Source organism: Callithrix jacchus, chromosome 17 (assembly GCF_049354715.1).
Source record: "Callithrix jacchus isolate 240 chromosome 17, calJac240_pri, whole genome shotgun sequence".
NCBI classification, from domain to species: Eukaryota; Metazoa; Chordata; class Mammalia; order Primates; family Cebidae; genus Callithrix; species Callithrix jacchus.
In genome coordinates, this window is record NC_133518.1 from 50476262 (window position 1) to 50498530 (window position 22269).

At 42.5% G+C, this 22269-nt stretch overlaps 1 protein-coding gene and 1 non-coding gene across 28 annotated transcripts in view; one reads left to right on the plus strand and one right to left on the minus strand.

Moving 5' to 3' along the window:
- Positions 1-22269, plus strand: part of TOPBP1 (DNA topoisomerase II binding protein 1) — a 172569-nt gene that overhangs the window by 90861 nt on the left and 59439 nt on the right. For 4 of the 27 annotated variants that reach the window (XM_017965858.4, XM_008983805.5, XM_078354195.1 and 1 more), the window contains exons 1-4: positions 17890-18088; positions 18729-18819; positions 20953-21087; positions 22116-22259. In XM_017965858.4, coding sequence (XP_017821347.2) covers positions 18736-18819; positions 20953-21087; positions 22116-22259 — 363 coding nt within the window. In that variant the 5' untranslated portion in view covers positions 17890-18088; positions 18729-18735. Of the gene's footprint in view, positions 1-86; positions 299-17889; positions 18401-18576; positions 18820-20952; positions 21088-22115; positions 22260-22269 lie in introns of those variants that run through there. The other 23 variants (XM_035278453.3, XM_035278454.3, XM_078354196.1 and 20 more) reach the window with 9 other exon arrangements.
- On the minus strand, positions 14836-14940 carry LOC118149038 (U6 spliceosomal RNA). The gene has a single exon (XR_004736207.1). It is a non-coding gene; the product is annotated as a U6 spliceosomal RNA (small nuclear RNA).

The window sequence follows — 22269 nt, forward strand, 5'->3', positions numbered from 1 at the left end:
CTCGTCAGGCTTTACCCCGCTGGAGCAAGCAGCGCCTCCTGGGAAAGGTTCGCCCGCCAGGGCTGATAGCCCTCGCCACTCCTCCCACTCCTCCCCCGGGGCAGCCAGCGAGCAGCCCGTGCCCTCCGCGGGACCGAAGGGCTGCAAGATGCCAGCCCCTCTCCAGTCCCCTGCCCAGCGCCCGGGTCTGCGAGGTTGCATCTCCGGCGAGGGGGCCGCACCTCAGAGCCTGAGCAGTTTCGAAGCTCGCTGGTCTGGCCACCTTACAACCCAGAGACAGATCCGCCGGGGGTCCCAGGTGAGTTGCCAGTACACAGGTTTCTGACCCCCGGACCCTCACCTAGCCCAGCAATTCCTAAACATTTCAAAAACACCAAATCCTCGGGATTCCGGTGCAGTACATAGGGTGGAAACTGTGGGCCCTTCCCCCTGGAAGCGGGGAACGTTTTGAACACAATTGTCAGGGATTCTCAGACTCTCTCCCAAAGGGTTTCCACTGGGAGAATGGACTACTCCTGTGTCCTCTCAAAAACTCGACCCAAATGACACTGTCCTCAGCAGCCCTTTGCTCTGGAAGGCCGAGGTCAGGTGAAGCCCCAGAGAGGGCTGCCTCTCCTCACCCCTGTAGCCCCATCCTGCTCAGGTCTGTGACTTCTGCCTGGAGAAAATCTGAATTTAAATGAAATTTTAAGAACTTTTAAAGTATAATAAATGTACATAAAATATCACATATGCTAAATAAATGTACAGCTTAATTATCATCAAATGAACACAACCACATAACCAGCGCCTCCATCAAGAAACAGAACATTAACAGCTGACTTTCACTCACTTCCCATTCTCCCTCCCACAAAGGTACCCATTATCTTGACCTCTAACACATAGACTAATTCTGTTGATTTCTGAGCTTTATACAGATGGAATCATACCATGCATACAATTTTGTGTTTGGCTTCTTTCACTGGAGAGTCTGTGTGAGATTCACCTATGCTGTGTATAGCTGCCCTGCATTCATTCCCGGTGTTGCAGATTCTACACTGTGTATGCAGCACATTTTGTCTTTCCTCCTGATGGCTGTAGTCTTCAGTTTGGGCTCTTATGGAGACTGCTGCTGTGAATATAATTTTAATTTCATTTTCTATCTGTTGCTGGCATCTGCAGAAAAAAAACAATTGGTTTTTGTATATTGACCTTGAATCCAATGATCTTGCTGAATTGTCTTATTAGTTGGAATTGCTTCTTTTCTATTTACATCCTTATGTCTTACATGAATAATAACGGTTTTGCTTTTTCCTTTCACATCCTTAGGAGTCTTTTTTCTCTTGACTTACTGCACTAACTAGAACTTACATTACATTCTACTACACGTCTTTTAGTGCACTTAGGTATGCATTACTGCAGGGTTTCCCCATATATCATGAAGCAGATGTATGTTCAGCTTTAACAGATACTGCCAAACTGTTAATACAATATTCAGTAAAAGTGGTGATAGGGAAAGTTTTCAATACTTCTCCATTATGCAAACATTTTGCTGGTGTTTTGTTTTGTTTTAAATATTATTAACCATTATCAGGGATCTTTCCTTCCTTCCTGGGTTGCTGATTTTTTTTTTTAAATCATGAATGGATGTTGCATTTTGTTGAGTATTTTTTCTGCACCTAAGGTAATCATATGATTCCCTTTTCTTTTTATGCTAATGTGGTGAACTTCTGTAATTCTCTTTCTTTCATTCCTTTTCCTGTTTTTTTTCCTCCCTCCCTCCCTCCCTCCCTCCCTCCCTCCCTCCCTCTCTCCCTCTCTCCCTCCCTCCCTTCTTTCTTCCCTCCCTCTCTCCCTGCCTCTTTCTTTTTTTCTCTCTCTCTCTCTTTCTTTCTCTTTCTTCTTGCTTAATGGGGTCTTGCTCTATTGCCCAGGCTGGAGTACAGTTGTGGGATCGTAGTTCACTGAAGGCTCCACCTCCTAGGCTCAAGTGATCCTCCCTCCTCAGTCTCCCAAGTAGCTGGAGCTGCAGGTGTGCACCACCACGCTTGGGCTCCTTTAATTGATTTTTGTTGTTGTTTTCTTTTTTTGTTTTTTCCTTTAATTGATTTTTAAAGGTTAATCTACTCTTACATTCCTGGAATAAATCCCACCTGGCTATTATGTATAACATTTTTTACATATTGCTGATCTTGATTACTTTTTTTAAGGATTTTTTGCATTTGTGTTGATGAGAGAAATTATTCTGCAGTTTTCTTTATCTTAATGTCCGTAAAAGTTTGGTTTCAAGGTTATAACGGCTCATAAAATGAACTGAAATATGCTACTTCTTTTCTTATTCTCTGGAAGATACTGTGTAAGAATAGAGTTCTTTATTTCTTAAACGTTTGGAAGGCTTCACCAGTTAAGTCATCTGTGTTTAGAGTTTTACTTGTGGAAAAGTTTTTCATAACAGATTGAGCTAGAGAAATATCCAGATTCTATGGTTCTTCAAGCTTCAATGCTGGTGAGTTTTGTTTTTTTAAGAAATGTGTCAATTTTATCAAAATTTCAAATTTATTGATATAAAACCATTCATAACCTTATCCTTTGACATTTTTAGTATGTGGAGGATCTCTCTTTTTATTGTTGATATTGGTGATTTATGTTTACTATGTTACTACTTTTCTACTTTTCCTTGATTAGTATTGCCAGGATTTTATCTATATCATTAATTTTCTCAGAGAATCAACCTTGGCTTTGCTGATTTTCTCTACTGGACATTCATTTATCATTTCATTGATTTCTGCTCTGTTGACTTTCTCCCTCTCTCTCTCTCTTTCTCTCTCTGTCTCTCTCTCTCTTTCTTTTTTTTTCTTTTTCAGACTCTCACTCTATTGCCCAGATTGCAGCCCTCTGCAACCTCTTCCTCCCAGGTTCAAGTTATTCTCCTGCCTCAGCCTCCTCAGTAACTGGGATTACAAGCATGAGCCATAGCACCCAGCGAATTGTTTTTTGTTTATTTGTTTTAGGTGAGATGGGACTTTACTGTGTTGTCCAGGCTGGTCTCGAACACCTGGCCTCAAGTGATCTGCCCACTTTGGCTTCCCAAAGTGTTGCAATTACAGATATGAGCCACCATGTCTGGCTTCTCTTTTTTTTTTTTTTTTTTTTTTTTGCTGTTGTTTGTTTGTTTGTTTTTTTAAAGGCAGTTAAAAAACAGGAAACTCATATACTTGATATATTTATTGAAGCCTCTTCAAAGTGTGGCATTATCTTTATCTTTTTCTTTTTTTTTTTGAGATGGAGTTTTGCTCTGTTGTCAGGCTGAAGTGCAGTGGTGTGATCTCGGCTCGCTGCAACCTCCGACTCTCAGGTTCAAGGGATTCTCCAGCCTTGGCCTCCTGAGTAGCTGGGACTACAGGCTCCTGCCACCATGCCCGGCTAATTTTTTTGTATTTTTAGTAGAGATGGGGGCTTCACCATATTGTCCAGGATGATCTCAATCTCCTGACCTTGTGATCTGCCCACCTCTGCCTCCCAAAGTGCTGCGATTACAGGCTTGAGACACCGCGCCTGGCCAGTATTATCTTTTTCTCTCCCATTCCATGGAACTTCAAATTGTGCCCAGTATGTTAAGGAGAAAACTGGCCCTTTGTCAAACTTAGTTCTCTGCTTCTCCCTTCTCACTGGGATCTTGCCTCCACTTCTGTTTTTCCAGCCCCGAGACTGCCATCAGCTCAGTTTCTCTGTAAGCCAGCAGTGGCCCTCTGCTCAGGCAAAGCCAGATGTCCCTTGGCCTTGTGCAGAGTGGCTCATCTTTAAATGTCCTGGCTCTCCCTTCACTTATTCATACCTTTGAAAGGAAATAGAGTCTATGAGGATAGAGATCACTTTTTTCTTGTCCAACATTCTAATTCTAGGTTGGAAAATAGTGTCTGATATAATATTGGGCTCAAAAAATTATCAGCTAGATCAGTAAATGCACACAAATATCTCAAACATGAGTTGAGCAATCTCCTTGGCAGGCCTGTAGACAAAAACCAAATAAAGTCCAGAGGTGATCATTCCTCCTAAGGTTAATTATCCACCTAAAACTAACACAGCCTAAATCCAATAGTGGCCACTGTGTCCCTGACCCTAGATTAGATCAAACTCTGAAAACTTCATGTGTACTGGGACAAAGTCATATTGCAAAGATAGGACATCCAAAGTGCTAAAGTCATTTCTGTGCCTTGGTACAGGCTCTCACAAATAGCAAATCAGAAGGAAGACTAGATGCTTGTATGGTGGGAAGCAGTTCAAAACTTCATGACAAAGATGGTCTTTGGAAAACTGGGAATTTATAAATTTATTATTAACTGTGTACTGAGCACTGTGCTAAGTGCTTTCCAAATGTTAATTGATAGTAACCCCACAAGGCTATTGCTATCCCCTTTTTGTACAAAGAGAAAGTGAAGCACAGAGAGGTTAACCAGTGACTTGCCCAAGGTCAGGTAGCTAGTAGATGTCCAAGCTGGCATTCAAACTAGGCAGCCTGCTTCCATAGTCTATGCTCTTCCTCATATGGCCTCTAGCATTTGTCTCTGGAGCAATTTCACACTTTTCCCTTTCCAAGGGATCTTGAAGTAATAATGGCATGTTTTGCAGGGGAGCAACGTGTTTGTTTAAACTGTTTCCAAGTTCAGAATTGGTTAGATTCGCACTAGCTGCTATAATAACAAAGCTCCAAAACCTTAATGGGTTAACACAGTAAGAGTTTATGTCTTACTAACATAAAGCCCATCTGGCAGCAATCGTGGTGATTTGTTGGGGTGGGAGTGGGGAGTTCGCATTCATAGCTCCATTCAGTCATTCAGAGATCCAGGCTGAGAGAGGCTCTGCCATTTTCAACACTCCAGCCTGGACAACACGAGCGAAATTCAGTCTTAAAAAAAAAAGTAGAGATCTGAGATGGAGAAAAGGCATCTAAAGAATGTGTTAACAAGTCAATTGCCACTGTGGAGACTGGGGCTTAATTCTATTGGGGAAACTCTGAGAGACAGAGTAGATATCCCATCCATGGACATGCAAACAAGGGTTTTTGTGCACCAACTCCTGTCAGCCATTGTTGGAGGGTTTTTCCCCCATGGGTCATAAATCCTCTAGCCCTCTGGCCTACTGTGCAGGTGGCAGAGCAGATTCCTGGTGCTACAGAATGCCTTCATGCAAGGAACACAGATGCTGGCAGCTGGAAGTGTCCTGTGCTAAGGGTGAGGGGGTATGGGTGGGACACTAAGGGTTTCCACGTGGTCTCTGCAAGGATCACCAGTAACACATGGACTCAAAAGACATGTCTTTGTCCCTCCCTGCCCAAGCACACTTCTGCTACACAATGGGGAATGAGGAGGCACAAATAGAATAACAACAATAAAACTCCCTTTCAGAAAAAAGAGAAGTGGAGACCCACAACCATCATGAGTCAGTATCAAATTTGAAGTTGGGCAGGCACTAGGAGGCTCTCAACTGGGGGTTCTGATTAGATCAGATTCTGTTCTCTGACAGGAGCTCCTTTGCTCATTGGTCTCCAAGATCGCTGGTACCTCCTTCGGGAGGATCTTCATTTTCTTTTTTTTTTTTATTTTTTATTTTTTATTGCATTTTAGGTTTTGGGGTACATGTGCGAAACATGCAAGACAGTTGCATAGGTACACACATGGCAGTGTGTTTTGCTTCCTTTCTCCCCTTCACCCACATTTGGCATTTCTCCCCAGGCTATCCCTCCCCAGCTCCCGCCCCCGCTGACCCTCCCCTTTTCCCCCCAGTAGACGCCAGTGTTTAGTACTCCCCTCCCTGTGTCCATGTGTTCTCATTGTTCATCACCCACCTATGAGTGAGAATATGCGGTATTTCATTTTCTGTTCTTGTATCAGTTTGCTGAGGATGATGTTCTCCAGATTCATCCATGTCCCTACAAATGACACGAACTCATCATTTCTGATTGCTGCATAATATTCCATGGTGTATATGTGCCACATTTTCCCAATCCAGTCTATCATCAATGGGCATTTGGGTTGGTTCCAGGTCTTTGCTATTGTAAACAGTGCTGCAGTGAACATTTGTGTGCATGTGTCCTTATACTAGAATGATTTATAGTCCTTTGGATATATACCCAGTAATGGGATTGCTGGGTCAAATGGAATTTCTATTTCTAAGGCCTTGAGGAATCGCCACACTATCTTCCACAATGGTTGAACTAATTTACACTCCCACCAACAGTGTAAAAGTGTTCCTTTTTCTCCACATCCTCTCCAGCATCTGTTGTCTCCAGATTTTTTAATGATTGCCATTCTAACTGGCGTGAGATGGTATCTCAATGTGGTTTTGATTTGCATCTCTCTGATGACCAGTGATGATGAGCATTTTTTCATATGATTGTTGGCCTCATATATGTCTTCTTTCGTAAAGTGTCTATTCATATCCTTTGCCCATTTTTGAATGGGCTTGTTTGTTTTTTTCCTGTAAATCTGTTTGAGTTCTTTGTAAATTCTGGATATCAGCCCTTTGTCAGATGGGTAAACTGCAAAAATTTTTTCCCATTCTCTTGGTTACGGATTCACTCTAGTGACTGTTTCTTTTGCCGTGCAGAAGCTGTGGAGTTTCATTAGGCCCCATTTGTCTATTTTGGCTTTTGTTGCCAATGTTTTTGGTGTTTTGTTCATGAAGTCCTTGCCTACTCCTATGTCCTGGATGGTTTTGCCTAGATTTTCTTGTAGGGTTTTTATGGTGCCAGGTCTTATGTTTAAGTCTTTTATCAATCTGGAGTTAATTTTAGTGTAAGGTGTCAGGAAGGGGTCCAGTTTCTGCTTTCTGCACATGGCTAGCCAGTTTTCCCAACACCATTTATTAAACAGGGAATCCTTTCCCCATTGCTTGTTTTTGTCAGGTTTATCAAAGATTGTATGGTTGTAGATATGTTGTGTTGCCTCCGATGCCTCTGTTTTGTTCCATTGGTCTATATCTCTGTTTTGGTACCAGTACCATGCTGTTTTTATTACTGTAGCCTTGTAGTATAGTTTGAAATCCGGTAGTGTGATGCCCCCCGCTGTGTTCTTTTTGCTTAGTATTGACTTGGCTATGCGGGCTCTTATGGTTCCATATGAAGTTCATGGTGGTTTTTTCCAGTTATGTGAAGAAAGTCAATGGTGGCTTGATGGGGATAGCATTGATTCTGTAAATTACTTTGGGCAGTATAGCCATTTTCACGATATTAATTCTTCCTAACCATGAACATGGAATGTTTCTCCATCTGTTTGTGTCCTCTCTTATTTCGTTGAGCAGTTTTGTAGTTTTCCTTGAAGAGGTTCCTTACGTTCCTTGTTAGTTGTATTCCTAGGTATTTTATTCTTTTTGTAGCAACTGTGAATGGCAGTTCATTCTTGATTTGGCTTTCTTTAAGTCTGTTATTGGTGTAGAGGAATGCTTGTGGTTTTTGCACATTGATTTTATATCCTGAGACTTTGCTGAAGTTGCTTATCAGTTTCAGGAGCTTTTGGGCTGAGGTGATGGGGTCTTCTAGGTATACTATCATGTCGTCTGCAAATAGAGACAATTTGGCTTCCACCTTTCCTATTTGAATGCCCTTTATTTCTTTTTCTTGCCTGATTGCTCTGGCTAGAACTTCCAGTACTATATTAAATAGGAGTGGTGAAAGAGGGCATCCTTGTCTAGTGCCAGATTTCAAAGGGAATGCTTCCAGTTTTTGCCCATTCAGTATGATATTGGCTGTTGGTTTGTCGTAAATAGCTTTTATTACTTTCAGATACGTTCCATTGGTACCGAGTTTATTGAGGGTTTTTAGCATAAAGGGCTGTTGAATTTTTCAAAGGCCTTCTCTGCGTCAATTGAGATAATCATGTGGTTTTTGTTTTTGGTTCTGTTTATGTGGTGAATTACGTTGATAGACTTGTGTATGTTGAACCAGCCTTGCATCCCCGGGATGAATCCTACTTGATCATGATGGATAAGTTTTTTGATTTGCTGTTACTTCCCAATATTTTATTGAAGATTTTTGTATCTATGTTCATCATGGATATTGGCCTGAAGTTTTCTTTTCTTGTTTGGTCTCTGCCGGGTTTTGGTATCAGGATGATGTTGGTCTCATAAAATGATTTGGGAAGGATTTCCTCTTTTTGGATTATTTGGAATAGTTTCAGAAGGAATGGTACCAGCTCCTCTTTGTGTGTCTGGTAGAATTCGGCTGTGAACCCATCAGGACCTGGGCTTTCTTTGTGTGGTAGGCTCTTAATTGCTGGCTCGACTTCTGCCCTTGTTATTGGTCTATTCATAGTTTCAGCTTCCTCCTGGTTTAGGCTTGGGAGGACACAGGAGTCCAGGAATTTATCCATTTCTTTCAGGTTTACTAGTTTATGTGCATAGAGTTGTTTGTAATATTCTCTGATAATGGTTTGAATTTCTGCGGAATCTGTGGTGATTTCCCCTTTATCATTTTTTATTGCATCTATTTGGTTGTTTTCTCTTTTCTTTTTTATCAATCTGGCTAGTGGTTTGTCTATTTTGTTGATCTTTTCAAAAAACCAGCTCTTGGATTTATTGATTTTTTGAAGGGTTTTTTTGTGTCTCTATCTCCTTCAGTTCTGCTCTGATCTTAGTTATTTCTTGTCTTCTGCTAGGTTTTGAGTTTTTTTTTTTATCTTGCTCCTCTAGCTCTTTTAATTTTGACGATAGGGTGTCAATTTTGGATCTCTCCATTCTCCTCATATGGGCACTTATTGCTATATATTTTCCTCTAGAGACTGCTTTAAATGTGTCCCAGAGATTCTGGCATGTCGTGTCTTCGTTCTCATTGGTTTCGAAGAACTTCTTTATTTCTGCCTTCATTTCATTGTTTATCCAGTCAACATTCAAGAGCCAGTTGTTCAGTTTCCATGAAGCTGTGCTGTTCTGGGTTGGTTTCTGAATTCTGAGTTCTAACTTGATTGCACTATGGTCTGAGAGACTGTTTGTTATGATTTCAGTTGTTTTGCATTTGCTGAGGAGTACTTTACTTCCAATTATGTGATCAATTTTAGAGTAGGTGTGATGTGGTGCTGAGAAGAATGTACATACTGTGGATTTGGGGTGGAGAGTTCTGTAGATGTCTATCAGGTTTGCTTGTTCCAGGTCTGAGTTCAAGCCCTGGATATCCTTGTTGATTTTTTGTCTGGTTGATCTGTCTAATATTGACAGTGGAGTATTAAAGTCTCCCACTATTATTGTGTGGGAGTCTAAGTCTCTTTGTAAGTCATTAAGAACTTGCCTTATGTATCTGGGTGCTCCTGTATTGGGTCCATATATGTTTAGGATCGTTAGCTCTTCTTGTTGTACCCATCCTTTTACCATTATGTAATGTCCTTCTTTGTCTCTTTTGATCTTTGTTGCTTTAAAGTCTATTTTATCAGAGATGAGAATTGCAGCTCCTGCTTTTTTTTTTTGCTCTCCATTTGCTTGGTAAATCTTCCTCCATCCCTTTATTTTGAGCCTTTGTGTATCCTTGCATGTGAGATGGGTTTCCTGGATACAGCACACTCATGGGTTTAGGTTTTTTATCCAATTTGCCAGTCTGTGTCTTTTGATTGGTGCATTTAGTCCATTTACATTTAGGGTTAATATTGTTATGTGTGAATTTGATACTGCCATTTTGAGGCTAGCTGGCTTTTTTGCCCATTAGTTGATGTAGATTCTTCATTATGTTGATGCTCTTTAGCATTTAGTGTGATTTTGGAATGGCTGGTACTAGTTGTTCCTTTCTATGTGTAGTGCCTCTTTCAGGAGCTCTTGTAAAGCAGGCCTGGTGGTGACAAAATCTCTGAGTACTTGCTTGTTCACAAAGGATTTTATTTTTCCTTCAGTTACTAAGCTCAGTTTGGCTGGATATGAAATTCTGGGTTGAAAGTTCTTTTTTTAAGCATGTTGAATACTGGCCCCCACTGTCTTCTGGCTTGTAGAGTTTCTGCCAAGAGATCTGCTGTGATTCTGATGGGCTTCCCTTTGTGGGTGACCTGACCTTTCTCTCTGGCTGCCCTTAGTATTTTCTCCTTTATTTCAACCCTGGTGAATCTGACGATTATGTGCCTTGGGGTTGCTCTTCTTGTGGAATATCTTTGTGGTGTTCTCTGCATTTCCTGCAGTTGAGTGTTGGCCTGTCTTGCTAGGTGGGGGAAATTTTCCTGGATAATATCCTGAAGAGTATTTTCCAGCTTGGATTCATTCTCTTCATCACATTCTGGTCCGCCTATCAAACATAGGTTAGGTCTCTTCACATAGTCCCACATTTCTTGGACACTTTGTTCATTCCTTTTTGTGCTTTTTTCTCTGATCTTGGTTTCTCGTTTTATTTCATTGAGTTGGTCTTCGACTTCTGATATTCTTTCCTCTGCTTGGTCAATTCGGCTGTTGAAACTTGTGCATGCTTTGCGAAGTTCTCGTATTGTGTTTTTCAGCTCCTTCAATTCATTCATATTCCTCTCTAAGTTATCCATTCTTGTTATCATTTCCTTGAATCTTTTTTCAAGGTTCTTAGTTTCTTTGCATTGATTTAAAACATGTTCTTTTAGCTCACAAAAGTTTCTCATTATCCACCTTCTGAAGTCTAATTCTGTCATTTCGTCACAGTCATTCTCCATTCAGCTTTGTTCCCTTGCTGGTGAGGAGTTTTGATCCTTTGTAGGAGGCGAGGTGTTCTGGTTTTGGGTGTTTTCCTCCTTTTTGCTCTGGTTTCTTCCCATCTTTGTGGATTTATCCACCTGTCGTCTGAGTAGTTGCTGATTTTTCAATTGTGTCTCTGAGTGGACGCCCAGATTGTTGATGATGAATTATTTCTGTTACTTGGTTTTCCTTCTACCAGTCTAGCCCCTTTACTGTACTACTGCTGAGGTTCACTCCAGGCCCTGCTAGTCTGGGGTGCACCTGTAGCAGCTGCGGAACAGTGAGGGATGCTACCAGTTTCTTTTTCTGCTATCTTTGTCCCAGAATGATGCCTGCCAAATGTCAGTCTTCTGGATATAGAGGGGTCAGGGAGCTGCTTGAGGAGACAGTCTGTACTTTATAGGAGCTCAAGTGCTGAGCTGTGGGCTCTGTTGTTCATTCAGGGCTGTTAGGCTGCTACGTTTAATTCTGCTACAGCAGAACTCATTAAAAAAAAACCCTTTTTTTCTCAGATGCTCTGTCTCAGGGGGTTGGGGCTTTCTTTATGAGTGTCTGTTGCACTGGCCTGCCCAGCTAGGAGGCAGTCTAGGCACTATTTGCCTGCCGAGGCTCCACCCTGCTGGTGTGAGGTCTGCCCTTTTGCTGCAGGCTCTGCCCTGCTGCTGCAGTCTCCACCCTGCTGCCACGGGCTACGCCCTGCGGCGGGGTCTCTCTGTTGTGGCGGGTTGCCTCAGCAATGGCAGGCTGAGTCAGCAATGGGTGTGTACCTCAGTAGGAGCAGATTGCCTCGGTAATGGTGGACGCCACTCCCCCACCGAGCTGTACCGTCCTGGGTTCAGCTGTTCCCGCAGTGAAACTCTCCACCTGGAGCGTTTGGAATCGCCGTTTTGTTTGTCCCACTGCACTGGCCCAAACGCCGTTTCACTGGAATCTCCTGGCCTGGCTCACTGTCCAAGTACCGTTCAACCAGATGGATATGCCAATCTGCCCTCTCAAGTCTCAGATTGCCGGTTCAACAGGGCACCCAGACCTGTGCCCTTTGCGCAAAGCACTGTGGAGCACCGCCGCGCTGTAGCGCTGGCTGCCGGCTGCACCAGCCAAAACCTCTTCGCTGGCACCCTGTGTCTCTTTTATACCTGGGAATTTCCCCATTTTGTGGGCAAGAAAGATCTGTCTGGAAATGTGGCCCTGACTCACCCTCCACACGTTCACCGAGAGCTTCAATCCTGGGTTGTTCTCACCGCACCATCTTGAGTCCGTCCCTCCAGAACTTCATTTTCTATTACCCTCTCTATCCATATCTGGGTATTGAGGAGTTCGTGCTCCTTGGGGCTATATGACTTTTCACCTACTTGTGCTGTGAAAACTTGAGGACTGTATCACAGTCTGAATACTCCAGGTTTCTGGTTTGGTTCAGAAAGCAATTATCTCAAAATGTTTGTAATCTTCAGATCTATTTGCTTCCAGTCACTTTCACGTGGTAGTTTTCAACCTCACACATACAAAACAAGGTCAAGGGTAGGGCCTGATTCCACCAGTGAACATACTTGAGACATTTTTAGATTTAGATGGTTTATTATTACTTCTATAAATAGCAACAGAGAAGAATAAGTGAAGATACCATCTCCCTGGGTCTGATGATTTCGATATGACCTGTGAGATACTCCATTGCTAAGAAGCCAAATCTAGATGGCAGCTAGTGCTTTCATAGTCTTCAGTCCTATCATGAGGGGAGTGGGGCAGAAAGCCTCATATATCATCAAAACCTGGGAGGTGATGAGAAACTGTCATGATGGCCTCTTTGGAGAGATAGAAAGGCGAGTGAGAGATACCTTTCTAGTAGCTCCGTAGACACCTCCCATAAGGATGACAAGGTGTTGTGCCAGGGCTCAGAGAAGTTGCAATTCAAGTCTTTGCCTCTATTGATTTGTGTAAGCTTATCAATAGAGCAAGCCAAGGCAGAGCTGTTTTACAAAAGTGGTCCTCTTTCCAGTTCTTTCCTAGACATAATTTTAAAATCCGATTGCTGTCTTTGGCCCCATGCTTGTCTCTCTTAGTTGATGGTGCCTAACTAGCTTCGGTAAGAAGACCATATTCTTTTTTTTTCAGATGAAGTCTCCCTCTTGTTGCCCAGGCTAGAGTGCAATGGCACAATCTTGGCTCACTGTAACCTCTACCTCCTAGGTTCAAGCGATTCTTCTGCCTCAGCCTCCTGAGTAGCCGAGATTATAGGCACCCACCACCACACCTTGCTAATTTTTCTATATTTAGTAGAGGTGGGTTTTCATCATGTTGACCAGGCTGGTCTTGAATTCCTGACCTCAGGTGATGCACCAGCCTCAGCCTCCCAAAGTTCTGGGGTTATAGGCATGAGCCACCACACCTGGCCAAGAAACATATTCTTTTACTAGATCTTTTCCACATGGTCGGGTTGTAATGGACATTTGTTGCTCAAAACCTCTCTCAGGTTTATCTCTTGTTTTTAGGTTTTTCAACCTTGCAAAATCTCACATACTTGGATTTTTTTGAATCAGGGTCTTGCTGTGTCACCTGGGCTAGAGTGCAATAGTGAGATCATAGCTCACTGTAACCTCAAACTCCTGGACTCCAGCAATCCTCCCACCTCAGCCTCCCAGTAACTAGTACCACAGGTGTATGCCCCCACACTCGGTTAATTAAAAATAATTTTTTTTAGAGATGGGGTCTTGCAGTGTTGCCCAGGCTTATCTTGAATTCTTGGCCTCAAGCAGTTCTCCTGCCTAAGCCTTCCAAAGTGTTAGGATTGCAGGTGTGAGCCACTGCACCTGGCCTGGATTTTTAAATTCTCTTTGTTTTTATTTGCAAAAAGGCCAATTCCCTGTGCTTGTCTTTTTCTTATAACATCTAATTAAATGCAGCCAGTAGCAACAAACATAGAACAGAATGTGCTGCTGACATTCTATTTTACCTCCTCTTCGCTAGAGCTCAGCAGACTTAGTAGGCCTGTGTTCTGTCTTCTAGGTCATTGAAGACAATAGTTTAAACAAATGTTTTGCTAGTCAGACTATTTCTGCAGCAATAAATATCATTTACTAATTTTACTTTTAAATTGTATATTCATTTATTCACATATTTATTAACTTACAGCATGAGAAACAAACATAAAACTCTATCACTCAAAAAACTATTTTTAGTTTGTTTTTAATTTTGAGAAATATTATCTATGTAGTAAAATACAATATTCATATTCCCACCACCCATATTGTAGAAGTAATTATTTTGTCTTATTCGTTTCCTGTGTTTTATTTCCCATTCTATAAACAGATAATGTTGCCTGTAATCTCACCCCAAGCAGGGTCTGGAGAGACTAGCTCTAGGTGACGGAAGTGCCAGTGAAACAGGAAACTCACACTAAATGCCAGGAAGGTGAGGGGAAAGTTAATCTCCAATCCCAGCTACTTTTTTCTCTTTCATTTTATTTGTTTGTTTGTTTTGTTTTTGTGACAGAGTCTTGCGCTGGAGTGCAATGGCATGATCTCAGCTTACTGCAACCTTGGCCTCCTGGGTTCCAATGATCCTCCTGCCTCAGGCTCCCAAGTAGCTGGGATTACAGGCACATGCTACCATGCCTCGCTAATTTTTGTACGTTTGTTAGAGACAGGATTTCACCATGTTGGCCAAGCTGGTCTCGAACTCCTGACCTTGTGATCCCCTACCTCGGCCTCCTAAAGTGCTGGGATTACAGGCATGAGCCACCGCACCCGGCTTTTTTTTTTTTGAGACAGTCTCACTCTGTTACCCAGGCTGGAGTGCAATGGCACAATCATGGCTCACCTCAGCCTTGACCTCCTAGGCTCAGGTGATCCTCCCACCTCAGCCTTCCAAGTAGCTGAGACTACAGGTGCCCACCACTGTGTTCGGCTAATTTTTGTATTTTTTGTAGAGATGGGGTTTCAGCATGTTGCCCAGGTTGGTCTCAAACTCCTGGGCTCATGCAATCTGCCCACCTTGGCCTTCCAAAGTGCTAGGATTACAGATGTGAGCCACAGCACCTGGTTCCCAGATTCTTTTTTTAAAAAAATAATAGTAAATATTAGAGATGAGGGGGTCTTGCTACATTTCCTAGGCTAGTCTCGAACTTACAATCTCAAGCAATCCTCCAGCTTGAGCCTCCTAAAGTACTAGAATTACAGGTGTGAGACACCACACCTGGCAAATATGGAATGCTTCACAGACTTGTGTGTCATCCTCCCACATGGGCAATGCTCATCTTTGTATCATTCCATTTTTTTTTCAATAAATATGCTGCCAAAGCAAGCGTGGAAACCTCAGCTTCCAGGGGCATATCATAATCTTTCCCCATTTTCACCAAAGTTTTCATGGACCACAAACCCACATACAGTTAATTCCCTGTATCTGTGGGTTTCACATCTGAGGGAGTCAACCAACTGGGGATCGAAAATATTCAGAAAAAAAATACAATTTTCGTGTAAAATTTGCCATCATGGGGGGAAAAAACAACACTAAAAAATAATACAAAATTTAAAAACACAGAACAATAAATGCAAAATTTTAAAATATAGTGTAACAACTATTTACACTATAAATTTGCATAGCATCAGGTATTATAAGTAATCTAGAGATGACTTAAAGTACATGGGAGTATGTGCATAGGTTATACGTAAGGCACTTAAGCATCTTCAGATTTTGTTATCTGTAGGCAGCCTTGGAATCAATTCCCCGTGGATACTAAGAAATGGGTGTAACCATTTTCACCCTTTCCTGAAGGACTGCTGTTCAAGCAAACTTTAATATGTATCAAAATCACCTGAAGGGCACAGATTGCTAGCCCTACCAAAGTGTTTCTGACTTAATAGGTCTGAGGTTAGACCCTACAATTTTCATTCCCTCAAAGTTCCCAGCAGATGCCAATGCTGCTGGTCCAGACACCACACATGAAAACCACTCTATCCATTTATCAGGAGTAGGTACTAGAGACAGCCCGTCTCCTATCTAGAGACACAAGATGGGACAACTTGCCCCCTAGCGGTGAACTCTTGCTCTAAAGACAGGTCAACTCTGGTATCAAGTTCCAGCTGCCCAAAGGCTTAATGGGTGAAGATGCTCCTCATCTACATTAGCAACATCTGTGAATCTCCTTCCTTGTGAAGTTTCTACTTGGCTCCATAAATGCTGGGAATAGGCTCTTTCCCCAGTGTGGACCTTCACACAGAGATGGACAGACAGCATGTGCCCAGGAGCAGTGCCGTGTGTCAGGAAAGGCATGGGCAAGTGACACAATCCCTGAGCTTCACTTTCCCCATATTCATAACACGAGACAATGATACCCACATACTACAGGGTTGCTGGGAAGAGTAACCTGGAATAGTGTGAGCAGGAGTCCCATGTTAACTATAAAGTACCTTAGAAATAATGATTACAAATTCAGGTCAGATTTGCACCTTAACAATTAACTGTGGTTTCTTTTTTCCCCCACCTCTAGTGATTTTTATTTTTTGTTTTTAAGGCTTTTTTCACCCTTCCCCCAGCAATAGGCCTTTACCTTTGAGCCCCAGTGTTACTGATTCTGACTTATTTTGGAAAGAAAAAAATCAATGATTCTTATTAAAGCACAGTAAGACAGATTTTATTCAGGACCATCAGGAATATGTATAGCAACCATGGCAATGGGATTCTGAATTAGGAGAGAGAGAGTGGGCTCAACTTTGAATACAGCATGGGTAAGTGGGAATTTATAGCCAAGGAACAGGAGCCTGGGGTCACTGGATGGAAAATAACTAAGAATTAACTTCAGGAGTAAAGGGGTTTCTTGCTGAAAATAGGTCAAGCTGATCAGACATCAGCTGGGGATGGCAGAGGATGAGGAGCCTGATCAGATATTCGGAGTGGAGGGTTCTAACTGGATTTTCCAAGGAAATGCACAGATAAACCTACGAGAAGTTTCAGGAGTCTGACTAAAGTTTGGCCAAGCAAAGAATCTTTGCCGCCTTCCGTTGATGTATTCAAACACTTAAATCTCAAGCTACTCATTACTATCTTTAGGCTCTAAAAAGAAAAGAGAAAAACAAGCAAGGGACATGGCATTATACTTTTACATTAGTAAATCCAAAGTCATTTTCTCAATCTCAGCAGTCAAGAATGAAAAAAAAATTTTTTTTAATAATAAAATGAAAAGAAGCAACAAATAAACAGTTTACCACTGGTTATCATTGAGCTAAGGTTTTGCAGCCCCATTTTACCCCCTCTCCCTTTGCTCTTTGCCATTTGAACCTTACGTTCAGTCACAGAATCTCCCCAGTACTGAGGCAGATGGAGAGAAAGAAAACGGAAAGGTCCATAGAAGGTGAGGAGGAGGGGAGACCACTGCAGATTTTGGCAAAGATCTCTTTGCATTTGCTGTACAGTAAGTCATCCTTTCTTCCCTTGCCATCTTGTGGTTGTGTCCGGTAGTGATTCTATTCCTGCTATGTTGGAGGAAACCACCCAGTCCATAGTCAAAAGACCTGGATGCACTCTTAATTCTACCACTTACTAGCTGTGCAACCTTGAAGCCATCATTTGACTTCCTCCGTTTTTACATCTGCAAAATACGTCTACCACTGTTTGCCTCATGGAATTGTTTTGGATAATACGTCCCACGCATGCCTGGTATAAGGCAAGTGTAAAATATCTATTGAGGAAATCCTTTCCCTGGCTTTTTTTTTTTTTTTTTTTTTTTTGAGACGGAGTTTCGCTCTTGTGACCCAAGCTGGAGTGCATTGGCGCGATCTCGGCTCACCGCAAACTCCGCCTCCTGGGTTCAGGCAATTCTGCTGCCTCAGCCTCCCAAGTAGCTGGGATTACAGGCACGCACCACCGTGCCCAGCTAATTTTTTTGTATTTTTAGTAGAGACGGGGTTTCACCATGTTGACCAGGATGGTCTCGATCTCTTGACCTCGTGATCCACCCGCCTCGGCCTCCCAAAGTGCTGTGATCACAGGCGTGAGCCACTGCGCCCGGCCCCTGGCTTTTCTTTTAATACTAAAAGAGTATTCCTGGCCTGTGATCCTACCTTCTGAACCGTGAACCGACGGAGCTGGGCTTACTTGCAGCGGAGACTAGGCCCGCCCCAGCAAAGCCCTCAACCCTGAAACCCACCAAAGCTTTCCCTGGAACCCCACCGCCTACAGACCGCCCACCTCTACTTTTGACATTTCCGCCCTCTTGGCGCAGCTGATGACGGAGTCACTTCCGCCGGAAAAGGCGAGCGAGGCCTCGCGCTTGGCGCGAAAGTCGGTTCCAGTTCTCGGCAATTTCCGGGGTCGCTAGCGTTTCCTTTGGGCTAGGGGCGGCGCCGAGTCGGGGGAGGGAGCTGTGCGCCGGGCTGGCGCCCTACCCCAGTCACAGTTCTGAGGGCAGCGCGTCCCCCGACTCGCCGCCCGGAGACCCCCAGGCTCCAACGAGGTAAATGAGGCGCGGAGTGGGGACTCCGGCCCCAACTGGGGTTCGCGATGCATTGTGTGGCCTTCGGGGCCCTCTTTTCCTGGCCTGGTAACTGGCTCTGGGACCTGCGGGTAGGCCTTTGACGCCGAGAGGATGTGGCTTCCCTGATCCCAAAGCCGGGCCTTTTCCTGGAGCTGGGAACCGGATCATCTAGCCTTACGCGGGGGCACGACCATGCTAACTGGCTTCATTGTTTATATTTAAAATCCTTTTAACTGAGGGATGAACGAACCTCGCAGGCCGTGGGCATCCGCAGGGACAGATGCACTCTGTGTATCCTTAAAACAAGTGCAGTTGAGTGTCCACTGACAATTGAATGTCCCTAAAGAGCTTAGAGCCGTCATAGCAGGGCCCTCCTCAATGTATTCAATTCGAGAACATTAATTTTGCTCTCTGATTTGCAAGGATTGGTGTTGTCATCTTTTTCCTTGACTTTGCCCACATTCCAGGGTTTCTTAACAAATGCCTTTGATGAATTCATTCTGGGCAGAGCTGGAATGTCTATCTTTAGGCATTCTTGTCTGCACAGAAAAATAGGTGGGTTAAACATGCAACTTTATACCTAATGTGGTTTTGTTCTTGTTAATGGTTCCTTTGACAGTTCAGAAATGTCCAGAAATGACAAAGAACCGTTTTTTGTGAAGTTTTTAAAGTCTTCAGACAATTCCAAATGTTTTTTTAAAGCTCTCGAGGTAAGAGTTGAAAACGTCTTAATACCGCGAATTAATTTCCTTGTTTTTAAGGGTTTTTGATTTGTTGGGCATTATGTCTTAGAAGTAGATGTTTCACTTTCATAATTTTTAGTCTACATTAATACAGATATTGTTACATATTTTTGAATTGATCTAAGTACATCATTATGTGTTTCATGGGGTTCGAAGTCTATTCCACATTGCTGTTTAATATGGGTGACCTGCAGTTCCTGGAAATTAAGTTGCTTTCATTTGTCTCCTAACCAGAGTGGTCCTTAACATGCTGTAAAAATTTGAGTCACTAGTGTACTGGTCATAGCTCAAATTTTTTTGGTTAATTGTTAAAAGTTATGTTTTATTATGTACAGCATAATAATTGGATGATAGTAGGGGTGATGTAGAACCTTGCTTTTCACAGATCACGGGAGTATCAGCATGTCCTGGAATGCAGATTCTTGGGCTCCAACCCAGATTTATCAATTATAATCTGCATTTTTAACAATATCTTCAGCGTGCATTAAAGTTTGAGAACTATTTGTAGCAGATTTTTTTTTTCAACTTCAGCAAATATTTATTGAGTCTATGATTTGACAGGCATTTCTTTAGTCTTGGGATACATCAGTGATGAGAACAGGCAAAGATTTCTGTTCTCTCAGAGCTTATATTCTAGCAGGAGGAAATAGACACTAGACGTGATAAATTAGGAAGAAAAGCAAACCAGGTTAAGGGGTTCCAGAAGATGTTTTTTGGGGGTGAGGAGAAGAGAGTGTTATAATCTTAAATAGAATGTGATCCCAGCACTTTGGGAGGCCAAGGTGGGTGGATCACGAGGTCAAGAGATCGAGACCATCCTGGTCAACATGGTGAAACCTCGTCTCTACTAAAAATACAAAAAATTAGCTGGGCATGGTGGTGTGTGCCTGCAATCCCAGTTACTCGGGAGGTGGAGGCAGGAGAATTGCTTGAACCCAGGAGGCGGAGTTTGCGGTGAGCTGAGATCTCGCCATTGCACTCCAGCCTGGGTCACAAGAGCGAATGCCTCAAAAAAAAAAAAAAAGAATGTGATCAGGGAAGGCTTTATGGAGTAAAGGATATTTGAGTAAACGTAAAGGAGATGAGATAGCCTTGCAGGTATTTGGAGAAAAATGTTTCAGGCAGAGGGAGCGACGTTATACAGCCTCTGGGAAAGTGTCTGTAGTCTCTGTCCAAGTTTAGTGTACTGTTGTATAGTGAGTGAGGGATGGGGGACGAGTACTAAGGAATGCTTCAGAGAATAGTGATAAAGAAGTCATGTAGGGCCCTGTGGGCCATTTTTCTCTCAGTGAAATGGAGAGCCATTGGAAGGTTTTAATCAGAAGAGTAGACATGATCTGACTTACAGTTTTGAAAGGTTTCTTGTATTAAAGTAAGGACTTCAAAATTGGTTCAGAAAATTTTTGAGGGCTTACTGGGTGTCAGGATATAGTAGCAAACAATACAAAATGAAACTTCCAGGGGAGAGAGACAAAAACTACATATATTTATAAAATATATACATATATATTTTTTAAATAAAATAGACTAAAAGGGTAGGGGAAGGGTATTTGAGAAAGCATGATTAGGATAGGCATCTCTGTGGAGGTGACATTTAAGTACACCTGATTGAAGTGGGGAATGTCAGGTGAAAACCTGGGAAAAGAGTATTCCCTGCTGAAAGATCAAGAGCAAAGCCTCTAAATGAGCTTATGGTTGGCTTCTTCCAGGATTGGCAAGAAAGCAGGAGTGGCTGGAGTAAGCAAGAGAGATGAGAAGTAGAAGGTAAAGGTGGGGAGATAGGCAAGAGCCACACTGTGTTATCTTGAAGGTCATGGCAAGAAATGTGGATTTTATTCTGGGTGTGGTGGATAAACATTAGGTTTTGAGCAGAGAATGACATGGTCTGACTTGTATTTTTTAAAAGATTGTTAGCTGCTGTGTAGAGAACAGATTTAGGGCAAGGAAAGGAGAAAGAGACCACTTGGGAGGCTTCTGCAGAGGTGTAGGTGAGATGTGATGGTGGCTTTCAATAGGTAAAAGGCTGGATTTGAGATGGAATTTCAATAGGACCTAAATACAGGGGACTAATTTCAGGTACATTCTTATTTTTTCTTTCAGTCAATAAAAGAATTCCAATCAGAAGAATATCTTCAGATCATTACAGAAGAAGAGGCATTGAAAATAAAGGAGAATGATAGATCACTTTATATCTGTGACCCTTTTAGTGGCATTGTCTTTAATCACCTCAAAAAGGTTTGCTAACTTCTAATGTGTTCCTTTGATACTCTGTTTTTTGGTTTATCTTTGCTTCAGTGGTCATATATTCTTTACTGATCATGAGGTATTATGCAGCTTAGGAGTACATTGGAATTCTTTTGGTTTGGGAAGACCAGGATTGAAAGGCTAATTTTGTTACAATAGGCATTTTTTTTTTTTTTTTTAAGACAGTCTTGTTTTGTTGCCCAGGCTGGAATGTAGTGGCCTGATCTTGGCCCACTGCAACTTCTGCTTCCCAGGTTCAAGTGATTCTTTTGCCTTAATCTCCCAAATATTTGGGATTACAGATGTTTAATACCACACCCGGCTAATTTTTGTATTTTTAGTAGAGACGGGGTTTCTTGAAGTTGTCCAAGCTGGTCTTGAACTCCTGGGCTTGAGTGGTCTTGTCACCTCAGCCTCCCAAAGTATTGGGCTTACAGGTGTAAGCACTAAGGCAGTTTTGAGTGAAAGGGGCTCTTGAAGTTTATTTTTCTTTTTTTTTTTTTTTGAGACCGGTTCTCACTCTGTCACCCAGGCTGGAGTGCAATGACGTGATCTCGGCTCACTGCAACCTCTGCCCCCTGAGTTCAGCAATTCTTCTGCCTCGGCCTCCCTAGTAGCTGAGACTACAGGCGCCTGCCACCACGCCTAGCTAATTTTTGGAGTTTTAGTAGAAATGGGGTTTTACCATGTTGGCCAGGCTGGTCTCGAACTCCTGACCTCAGGTGATCCACCCACCTTGGTTTCCCAAACTGCTGGAATTACAGGCGTGAGCCATTGTGCCTGACCTGAAGTTTATTTCTTTTGATAGCTTGCATTGTTTGGTTTGCTTTTGTGTGTGTTTAGTGTATGGTATATCTGATAAATTATGTAATCTTTATTTTTTTCTTATTCCAATTTGCTGATTTTTCTACAGTGCTCATCAACTTTGGTAAAGAATTGGTAAATGTTACAAAACATAATTTTGTAACACTGTTGGTCTTTTCCTTCTTACCTCATTTAAACTTTTCTCTTTTTTGTAGCTTGGCTGCAGAATCGTTGGTCCTCAAGTAGTCATATTTTGTATGCACCACCAGCGATGTGTCCCAAGAGCCGAACATCCAGTTTATAATATGGTTATGTCTGATGTAACAATATCTTGTACAAGTCTGGAAAAAGAAGAAAGGGTAGGTGTTG